Source organism: Dictyostelium purpureum (genome assembly GCF_000190715.1).
Source record: "Dictyostelium purpureum unplaced genomic scaffold DICPUscaffold_616, whole genome shotgun sequence".
Taxonomy (NCBI): domain Eukaryota; phylum Evosea; class Eumycetozoa; order Dictyosteliales; family Dictyosteliaceae; genus Dictyostelium; species Dictyostelium purpureum.
In genome coordinates, this window is record NW_003519950.1 from 1 (window position 1) to 11,483 (window position 11,483).

The following is an 11,483-nucleotide window of genomic DNA, read 5'->3' on the forward strand; positions in this document are numbered from 1 at the left end:
AAAATAAAAAAGTGATTTGGAGACTCAAGATCTCCAAAATCACAATCAACACCATACCCAAGTAACTTTGCCCCCGCATACCGTTATAAATCAGAACCACCACAACAACCAAAACCAGCACCAATACTACAACCAATTCCAATTTCACCAACAATACCAAACTCACCATACCCATACAATTTTGTTCCAGCATACAGATATCAAAAAGTTTCAACATCTACACCAGTATCAACAACAACCAAATCAGAAACCAGTTCATCTTCAAGTTTAAACTTATCTGGTAATCCAACAGATAAAAAAGAATCAACAACAAATATCTTTGGCGGAAAAACCTCACCTTGTTTGGAAACAACCCTATTAACCACTACACCATCACTATTTGGGGCACCATCAACCACAGCTATACCAGAACCAGGACCAGAATCATCACCAGAACCCGAACCATTTGGCGCACCATCACCAGGACCATCACCATCACCATTTGGTGCACCAAAAACCACAACAACCCCATCACCAGGACCAGAACCAATCTCCGAACTAGGACCAGAACCATCACCACTTGTCCCACCATCTGTAAATTTAATTGGTAATTCGACAAGTACCAGTTTTTCAACAACCTCATCCTCAAATTTATTTTCCAATCCTTTTACAGCACCATTCACAGCAGTATCATCACCATTTGGTGCTCCAACAACAACCTCGATTGCCTCATCACTCAATATCCCAACAAATTCCTCAAGTTTGGCAACATCCCCATCAACAACTGCATCAATATTTAATGCACCATCAAGAGCCTCTTTTACATCAAGAACGACACTATTCTCAATACCATTGACCGGTACAAGTTCCCCATCACCATTTAGCGCACCATCAACCACAGCTGCACCAGGACCAGGACCTAAATCATCACCATTTGGCGCACCATCAACTTCAACTACACCATCACCAATTAGCGCACCATCTACAACTACAAAATCACCATTTGGCGCACCATCAGTGGATCAAACTAAAAATAATATTGATAATGATCAGCTTATTAAACAAATTAATCAATTAAATCATGAAAAGAACCAATTAAAAGATCAATTAAAATCATTAAAGCAAAAAGATAGCGATAAAGAGGAATTATTAAATCAAATTGAAAAAATATTGAATCAAGATAATAAAGAATTATTAGATCAACTAGACTCACTTGATAATAATAATCAAAATAAACAACACGACAATCTTGAATATGAAAATCAAATTAACAAATTAAAAGAAGAATTAGAATCAGTAAAAGACAAAAGTACTGAAGAAATTAACCAATTAAAAGAAGAAAACAAAAAATTAAAACATCAATTTGAATCATTAAATAATCCTCTTCAAAACAACTCCCAATATGAAAATGACATCGCTCAACTAAAAGAAGAACTGGAATCATTGAAACAACAACAAGAAAAAGAAAAGCAAGACATTCATCAAGAATTTAAATCCCAAATTAACAAACTAAATGATGAAAATAATCGTCTAAAAGAAGATTTAGGATCATTACAAGAAAATTATGAACAACAAAAATCTCTTCACAGTGGTGGTCAGGAACAAATTAGCCAATTAAATCAACAAATTCAACAATTAAACGAGCAGGCAGAATCATTAAAATTAGATCAAAATTATATTAATAAAGAACATAATGAAATCGACCAACATAAAGAAAAGCTAGAAACTACACCATGTCCATTTGGCGCACCATCGACAACTACAAAATCTTCATTAGGCGCACCATCAACTTCAACTACATCATCATTATTTGGAGCACCATCTACAACTACAAAATCACCATTTGGCGCACCATCAACTTCAAGTACACCATCACTATTTGGCGCACCATCTACAACTACAAAATCTTCATTTGGCGCACCATCAACCTCATCTACACCATCAACTTCAACTACATCATATTCATTTGGGGCACCATCAACTTCAAGTACACCATCACTATTTGGAGCACCATCTACAACTACAAAATCACCATTTGGCGCACCATCAACTTCAGCTACACCATCAACATTTAGCGCACCATCAACCACAGCTACACCAGAACCAGGACCAAAATCATCACCATTTGGCGCACCATCTACAACTACAAAATCACCATTTGGCGCACCATCAACTTCATCTACACCATCACCATTTGGCGCACCATCAACCTCATCTACACCATCACCATTTGGCGCACCATCTACAACTACAAAACCACCATTTGGGCGCACCATCAACTTCAACTACACCATATCCATTTGGCGCACCATCAACCTCATCTACACCATCACCATTTTGGCGCACCATCAACCACAGCTACACCAGAACCAGGACCAAAATCATTACCATTTGGAGCACCATGTACAACTACAAAATCACCATTTGGGGCACTATCAACTTCGACTACACCATCACCATTTGGGGCACTATTAACTTCAACTACACCATCATTATTTGGCGCACCATCGACAACCACAAAATCACCATTTGGTTCACCAATACCAAAAGCTCCATCACCAAATTCAATTCCAATCACAGATCCAACTCAAACTCCAACCCCAACTCAAACTCCGATTCCTACCCCACAACCAGCACAACAATCAACTCGCATAGCTGCATCCACCTATCCAAAACTATTTGCACCAGAATCCAAATACCATTTTACAGGTGCACCATCTAAAGGGGAAAAAGTAGGAAAAATATCTATTAAAATATTTAACGAAAAACTCGGAGAATGGGTAGATTGTCCCCCAAAACCACCAGTAACACTACTTTCATTTTTAGGCAATTTTATTTTTTTACATATTTTAGAATTATGGGAAAAAATAAAAAATTATGTCTAAAAATTCTCAATATAATTACAGTAGTTCTGTAATATAATTAGTTTTTTCAAATTATTTTTATAGTTTCTAAATAGTATTCAAATGTATGTGTTTATAATATATTATATATAATGTTTAAGTATTAATAAAATTATTAGTTAGTAAATATTTAGTTCATAGGTTAATATACTTTAGTAGATGATATCAACTCTATAAAATCAATTTAGGTAAAGATTCAAAGAGTATATCAGAGACTGCCCCAATCTAATCGAAACTATTTGAAGGTTATAATACATTGCTCTGGCCAAGCAACTATAGTAATCATCAAATGGTTTTAGATGAAGAAATGAGATAGTGGTCCCTACTCTGTTCCATTCCAAGAATATTAACTATTGAATCCTATAGATCTTTAAAATGATAATCAATATCATAAATATAAAAAAAGAAAATTAAAAAAAAAAAAAAAATATAAAAAAAAAAAAAAAATAATAATAATATAAAACTTAGAACCAAACATCATATATATTAGTAATCATAATAGTTATAATAACCATTGTTCAAATAAATGGTACCTGTATCAAAAGACTATCTAATATATAGTGGTCAGGTATCAATAGCTTTAATAGATAAAAAAACTAAAATTAAATTAACTGTTCATCAAATTAAAAAAAAATTAAAATAATAATAGTGTGACAAAGATCAACTTGATACAGGAATACCTCCAAATTATATTTATGCTGCAGGTCCTACTCTTAAGAAAAGAAATTAATAATCTATCAGTTTACAATAATTTAATTTAAAATAAATCAATTTTAATATTCAAACCATAACGATCAATTAGGTTAGAAAACATAACATTATCAATTATAAATCTATCCATAGTTTTAATTTATTTAGATAAACAAAATAATTATTTAATAAAGTTAAATTTTATTTTTTAAAAAAAAATTCCCTAAACTATTATTTTAATTCCTGATTTATATTTTTTTTCTTTTAATTTTTTATTATACCATATTTAAAACTATATTATTTTATTTTTTTCCATATAAAAATTTTTAATTTCATATTTTGAAATGAAACCCATATTTTTTTTTTATTGCAAAAAAATTTTAAAATATGGATTCTCTGAATTGATTTTTATTTGTTCCTCTGTTAATGAAGTATATTGTATTAAAGTATCAGAGATTTCGAAATTGCCTTTCAAAATTGATAAAACCAATAGCTTTTCTAGGTCTTGATTGCTATATGTGTTTATAAAGATAAAATTGTGATACCCATTAATATGATTGATGATTTGAAATTTGCCATATAATACAGATGTATATAAAATACTATCATAAAAGAAATTTGTGAAATTTTCGTGGCTATAGCATAATTCTGATGTTAAAAGAGCATCTATAAAACTTGTGCTAAGACTTTCTTCGACCTCTCTCTGAATATTATTTTTTAATAATAAATTTATATTTGATATATTTGTAGTTATTTCATCATATTTTCCTTGATAGTACAACACAAGCAAATATTCGGATGCTCCCCATGAAAACCTAATCTTTTCGGTAGGACCATCAACTAACATTTGAGGAGACTCTAATGATTCTATGGTTCTGTACACTTGAGTATTTGCAATCCAAACCAAAATTTTTTTAAAATAATATTCTGAAAAGAAATTTTTAAAATTACAATCAAAAGGATATATCTCTGTTTGGAAATCTATAGTTGAGAGTGTTGCTATAAATGATTGAAAATCATTTTCAGTTTGAATGTATCCAAGCTCTACTGACATTATAAATGCAAGAACTTCGGTTTGTCTAAATTGCCTCTCTCTAAATTCGTCCAAAACTAAATTTGCTGCCAATGAGTATCCCTGTGCTTCTTCAGGTGTTGTGTAATATAATATATCCAGATTTTTATGAGTATCTGCTGCCACCAACTCTTGATAATGTTTAATTAACGGGATATTATTTCTATCTAATGATTTCCATATTATGTGTTTGTTCATCGCAGGAAATTCGAATAACTCTTTGAAATTTCTGAAAATAAAGCCCAGTATCTTTGTTGATTTAACATATTCTAAAAAAATTGGATATCTAAAAAAATCTTTAAAATCTTGATATAACAGGTTGTATGTCAATTCTAAATATTCTAAACTATCATACTCTATTACCATACAAAAGAATGTGAGTGGGTTCAATCCGACTGTAAAAAGGTGTTCGTATTTGATTTTTTTGAATAATTGACAAACTCTTTCAATGAATAGAATTTGATTTTCTATTGATGGGCAATATTTAAAAAGCTGAATCTTCTTCTTTGTCCTAAAGGCTGCTTCTAAATTCTGACACAGTTCTTGGATGTGATCTCCTATATCCAAATAATCACCAAATCTGCAAATCTTCATAAAGTTTTTTTGAGTCGACCCTACATTATATCTAGCTATACCATATAATAAAAAAATTTCTCTTTGATCAATATTTGAAACTGAATAGTACAACAAAATTAAATCTAAAATTTGATTTTTGATTGCCATATTCCCATGGTTTTCAATAACTACTCTTAAAACCTTTGTACCCAATTGTTCTTTTGTAAAAGATCCGGATAATTTTTTTGAGGGATATAGGACACCAATTAGATTACATGCTTCAACTAAATACTTTAATTTAAAGCCACTTTGAAATACATTAATTGAATATAGCTTTTCTTTAATTAAGCCTATTCCATCGACTTGCTCTTTTGTTAAGCATTTGTTTTTAATTAAATAATTGATTAATTTAAAAGACTTTGGATCATACTTGAGTAAAAGTTCTTTAACAACATTTATAATATTACCAGATGATGGAAGTGGAACTTTAATATCTTGTATTAAATATTGTAATGATTTTATTGAGCATTCTCTAATTGATATTTCTATATGTTCACTGGTTAACTCTTGATTATAAATTTCATTAATTATTTTTAAAATTTGAACACAACCACCCTTTAATGCTGTAAAAACCAAATCTTGAACATCAGTATATCCCATAATTGTATAATTTTGAAATAATTTATAATAAAAATCTTGATCATCACCATTTACCAATTGAAATATATCCCCAAACAAATATGTAATTTTATCATTTGATAGTATAAAAGATTGAAACTTTAAGAACTGGTTTGATTTAACTTTGTCAATAATTATATTAATTCCATTGTTTCTAATAATTGATGGTACGTGATATAAAGAATCATAAGAAATTGTTGGTTTTAAAAATGAAAAAATTAAATTTTTTATATAATTATTTTTAAACACCTTGAAAAATAAATCATCCATTGTTATTATATATTATTTTTATTACTATTATTATTATTATTCTTCTTCTTCTTCTTCTTCTTACTACTCTTACTCCTCAATTACTATAGTTATTGATATAGAAAATTAAAAAAAAAGTGATCACAAAATTTAAAAAAAAAATTAAAATATAAAAAAAATTTTGAAATAATCTAATTAATTGATTTTTAGAAAAAAAATAGAAAATGAAAAAAGTGGTTTTGATATTTGCTCATATTTCTATTTTGTGATGTTATCTTTATTATTAGAATACAAAATCGGTGTCGATTAAAATCCCTTTTCTCAATTTGGAGAAGTTCGAACTTCAACTCACCACTTGTTGTATTATATTTACTTTTTAACATTGATGGTGCAACCATTGGTTTTACCAAAGATAAGAGATGTTGTTTTATATGACTCTTCATCCCACAAAGATTTATCAATTTAGTTTTAGTTATATTTATACACAAGTTTTTATATATAACAATATCCATCTACTGTGTAATAATATTTTTTTATATTAATAAATTGAATTCAATTTATTATTTTTTAAAAAAAAAAAGAGATATAAGGAAATTAAAAAAAAAAAGGCTTTAATTTTATTTTTAATTTTTAATTTTAATTAATAATTTATAAAAAATAAAAAAAAAAAAAAAAAACGAAAAAAAAAAAATTTTAAAAAAACGAATTTTTTATTTTATTTTTTTTTTTATTTTATTTCTTTTAAAAAAATAGGATTATAAAAGATATCTTTTATTTAAAGAATGTCAACAAATTTAGCAAAACCAACTAGATTAGGGGATACCAAAGTATATATTGTTTTAGAACATGCTACTTTAGAAACAGTTAAAGTTAAAGATAGTTTCCAACTTTTAAATTGTGATGATCATTCAGATATTTTAAAGAAATACAACAGAGAGGCATCAGAAGCCAGACCTGATATTACACATCAATGTTTATTAGCTCTTTTCGATAGTCCACTTAATAAAGCTGGTCTTTTACAAGTATATATTAGAACCACAAAGAATGTTTTAATCGAAGTACATCCACAAACTAGAATTCCAAGAACCTTTAATAGATTTGCTGGTTTAATGGGTATTTATTCATGCCTTAATTTTATTTCAAAATTTTAATATTTAATCGTACTAACTTTTTTAATAATAATAATCAATCATAATATTTAGTACAATTATTAAAGAAATTAAGTATTAGAGCAACTAATGGCCCAGATAAATTATTTAAAGTTATTAAAAACCCAATTACAGATCATTTACCACCAGGTTGTAAAATTTTCGCAACATCATTTTCAGCACCAAAATGTGTAGATTTATTTGAATTTATTCCAGAAGCTTATGGTTATGATCCATTACCAGTTATTCCAGTATCCACCACTCCAACTGGTGTTTCAGTTCAATCAGACTCCATTCAATCATTAAATAGTGCAGGTGGTGCCAAAATTAGAAGTGCAGGTGAAGGATATTACGAAGGTATTGAAGATGATGAAAATGACAAAGAAGAAGAAGAAGAAAAAAATAATAAAAAAGATAATAAAAAAAGAAAACAAGACGAATCAAATGAAAAAGATAATAAAAAACAAAAAACCTCAAATACCACTACCACTACCACTACCACCACCTCATCAAAGAAAGAAGTTAAAAAACCAGGTCTTCTTAACGGTTTAAATCAAGTTTGTTTCGTTATTGGTGCAATGTCCACAGGTTCAATGAAGATCGATTATAAACACGAAGAAATTGCTTTTTCAAACTACCCATTATCAGCCGCAGGTGCATGTTTCAAAATTACAACTGCTCTTGAAAAACAATTTGGTATTTTATAAATAAAAAAAGTAATAACTATATTATATTATTTATAAAATATTAATTGATCAAAAAAAAATAAAAAAAAAAAAAGTAAAAATGAAAATAAAATAAAAATTAAAAAAGTTTTATTGTGTGTATATAACGATTAATCTTTATTATTGTGCATCTATTTTAATTTTCTCTAACTGGGGAGCAAGAAAGAGCTAAACAACTGAACCGTTTCTTTGTCACCATTTAAATAATTTTATTTTTGAATATTATTATAAAAAAAAACAAAAAGTATGGCATAAATGACAATTTTGATTTATTTTATTCAATTAAATTTTATGTATAATAATATTTTATAATAATAATCAAAATAAAATTGAATTTTTTTTCGATTTAATATAAATAATGAAATTTTATATAGATTGATCGGGTTTGTGAATCAAATATTAAAATTTTAGTATGTAGGTTATTTATTTTCTCTTTATTTTTCTAAAATTTTAGTAAATTATTTTATTTTATTTTTAGTAAATCATAACCTACATACTATTTCACCTTTTCCCCAAAAAACTCAATTATCAAATCAAACCCTCTTGTGAAATGTTGACTTCCTATGGTCCTTGAACCCAAAAACATTGGTATCCAATCACTACTTATTATATATCATTTTAATTCATTCTTCAAGATAAGAATCATTTTATAAAGCAATTTACATTAATCAACTCTTTTTAAATCAAATAATTAAAGATTTTTAAAAATTATTTTATTAATTTTCATTGCTTTATGATTTTTATGAGGTTTTTATTTTTCATGCTTGGGTGCCCATCCACACTTTTTTTAAAAAAATTAAAATTTTTTTTTTTTTTAATTTTTTTAATTTAAAGTAATTTACTTTTTTGGTATTTTAATTTGAAAAAGAAAATTAATAAAAAAATTATTGATTATAAAAATAAAAAATTAAAGTTTTTTTTTTTTTTTTTAAAAAATATTTTTTTCAAACACCTTAAAAAAAAATCTCATATAAAATTTAATAGTTTAGTTAATGTTATTATTATTATTATTATTACTATTATTATTATTATTATTATTATTATTATTATTATTATTATTATTATTATTATTATTATCCATTTTATTTATTTAATATAAATTATAATCCAATATTAATATTTAATTATTATAATAATAACAATCACAATAATAATACTATTAATTCAATTAAACTTTTAAAGAGAAAATTAGATAATTCTGATGAAGTTTCCGTATATGATATGAAGTCCGAGATTGAATTACTTATTAAACAAAAGGAAGAAGATCACAAAGAAATCACTGAATCATTCCAATTACATACAATTATTTTCAATGAAAAGATAAAAGAATTACAAAACAAAATCCAATATAAAAAGAATAAAATGTGTCAAGATGTTTCTGAAATTTTCCAAAAATACCAATTAGCCTCTAATGAATTGAATCAAATTAGTGAAAACCATGCAAGAAACATTCAAAGAAATTAAGTATTACAATTTCATTTGGATTTAAACAAATCACACAGTATTATTATCAAAAATAAATTATGGAAACAATAAGAGCAAATAGATTAAGATTAGAAAAATTAAAAAGAGACATCCAATTAGAAGAAATTACAAAAGAAAACTCTTTTGACAGAATGGATGAATAAATGTTGTTAATAAAATTTTTTTTTAGTTTAAAATATCTTTTTTTTTTTTTTAATTTTTTTTTTTTTATTGGTAATCATAATCAAATTATTAACTTGAAAAACAAATTTTTTTTAAATAACCATATGTTTCTATATATAATTTTTTTTTTTTAAAGCAAATGCTACAGTTTCAGAAAAAAGAATTAAAATAAAAAAAATATATTTTTCTAAAATAAATTAATATAATTTATATTTTTTATTTTTAATTTTAATTTTTCTTTAATTCATTAAATAAAGTTCCTTGTTGTTGGAGCTCTTTGACGACGCATATTGATAAATTTTATTTATTAATTTTTTTTATTTTTTTATTTTATTATTTAATTTTATTTTTTTATATTATTTTCTAATTATTATATTATTTTATTTTTTGATATTGCCCATAATGGCAGATATTGATTGAAATGAAGTTTGTGATGATGTGAATATTAAATTAGATAATTAGATGATTTTTTTTAAATTTTTTTTTACAACACACAATTTTATTTTTAAAAAAAATTTTAAAATATTTTTAATTTTTTTTAATTTTAAAATTTTAAATATTTTTAATTTTTTTTCTATTTCTTTTAATTTCTTTTTTTTTTTTTTTTTTAATCTTAAGATAATATTTATTTATTTATTTAAAATAAAAATAACAGATGGCATCAGTTGATTATTCTGAAAATCTCAAGAAATCACTTGAAGGTAATTTAAAAGAAAAAAAAATATTCAACACACACATATAAAATAAATAAATATTAATATATAGATAATTTTTTAAAATTATATACAGAGTTCTCTAAACAAGAAAACAAAACAATCACACCTGAATTGGAGGGAGTTATAGACAATATTTCAAAAACTGGAATTACATGGTAAATATTATAAAACTGATAATGCAAATTTTTATATTACTATAGATATTAATATATTTTACACATATAACTCTAACATAATAAATATTTTATAGCTATCCATGGAATATATTAAAAGATTTATTTTATTTTAAACTATCAGAGGTAAGTCTTAAATCATAATTATAATCAGATATAACAAATATTAAAATTTATATAAATATTAATATAAAAAATAAATATAAACCATTTAGATTTTAGATATTTTCGAAAAGGAATATCTTGAACAATCAAACATTTCAAATTTACCAAACTCACCACAATCATCACCATCCAATAATGTTAATTTAAAAGATGAGGAAATGGCAAAAATAAAGAATCAAGTTAACACTTCAGGTTTATTGAAAATGAAAAAAGATTTTTTACAAAATTTTAAAGATTCAAAAGCGTATGCATTATAACAATCAATAATAATAATAATAATAATAATAGTAATAATAATAATAATAATAGTAATAATAATAATAATAATAATAATAGTAATAATAACTATAAATATAATATCGAGATACTAAATAATCTTTTTATTTATTTTTTTAACAAATAATTTTAGTGCACCATTTACAATTCAAAGACTTTGCGAATTAATTATAAATTATCAAATGTATAAATCATTTAGTAAATATTTATGCGCAGTCGAAAAAATGTTAAATGTTTCATCTCTTCCTCATTTAACGCCAGAGGAAGTTATAGAATATAATAAAAATAAAAATTCAAGTAGAATATCAGATAATGAAAATAACAATAGTGAAGCTAAAGACATACCATCAATCGATACATACGCATTCTCATCATCATTTACAACTTCATTCCCAACTGCCACAACAACCTCCGCATCTGAAAATAATGATACCGATCAAGAAATGAAAGATGTTGAAAACGAAAAATAAGATTACAAAATAATCCAATCTAATCCCATCAATTAAT

The 11,483-nt window shown here is 25.5% G+C and overlaps 5 protein-coding genes across 5 annotated transcripts; 4 read left to right on the forward strand and 1 right to left on the reverse strand.

Moving 5' to 3' along the window:
• Positions 1-22: 22 nt before the first annotated feature.
• On the forward strand, positions 23-2,864 carry DICPUDRAFT_85181 (uncharacterized protein; the record flags this gene model as incomplete). The annotated part of the gene is made up of 3 exons (XM_003294682.1): positions 23-340; positions 1,082-1,573; positions 2,560-2,864. Coding segments are annotated over 3 exons (1,113 nt in total), but the record flags the coding sequence as incomplete, so codon positions are not given.
• Positions 2,865-3,936: 1,072 nt separating this feature from the next.
• On the reverse strand, positions 3,937-6,147 carry DICPUDRAFT_85182 (uncharacterized protein; the record flags this gene model as incomplete). The annotated part of the gene is made up of 1 exon (XM_003294686.1): positions 3,937-6,147. One exon carries the CDS (start codon positions 6,145-6,147, stop codon positions 3,937-3,939), a length of 2,211 nt encoding a protein of 736 aa, XP_003294734.1.
• A 761-nt stretch (positions 6,148-6,908) lies between these two features.
• Positions 6,909-7,981, forward strand: DICPUDRAFT_159774 (uncharacterized protein; the record flags this gene model as incomplete). Its single annotated transcript, XM_003294683.1, has 2 exons — positions 6,909-7,239; positions 7,329-7,981. 2 exons carry the CDS (start codon positions 6,909-6,911, stop codon positions 7,979-7,981), a joined length of 984 nt encoding a protein of 327 aa, XP_003294731.1.
• Positions 7,982-9,220: 1,239 nt separating this feature from the next.
• Positions 9,221-9,463, forward strand: DICPUDRAFT_159776 (uncharacterized protein; the record flags this gene model as incomplete). The annotated part of the gene is made up of 1 exon (XM_003294684.1): positions 9,221-9,463. One exon carries the CDS (start codon positions 9,221-9,223, stop codon positions 9,461-9,463), a length of 243 nt encoding a protein of 80 aa, XP_003294732.1.
• Positions 9,464-10,301: 838 nt separating this feature from the next.
• Positions 10,302-11,446, forward strand: DICPUDRAFT_85184 (uncharacterized protein; the record flags this gene model as incomplete). Its single annotated transcript, XM_003294685.1, has 5 exons — positions 10,302-10,347; positions 10,436-10,517; positions 10,613-10,661; positions 10,751-10,944; positions 11,110-11,446. The coding sequence occupies 5 exons, from the start codon at positions 10,302-10,304 to the stop codon at positions 11,444-11,446; spliced, it is 708 nt and encodes a 235-aa protein (XP_003294733.1).
• Between the last annotated feature and the right edge of the window lie 37 nt (positions 11,447-11,483).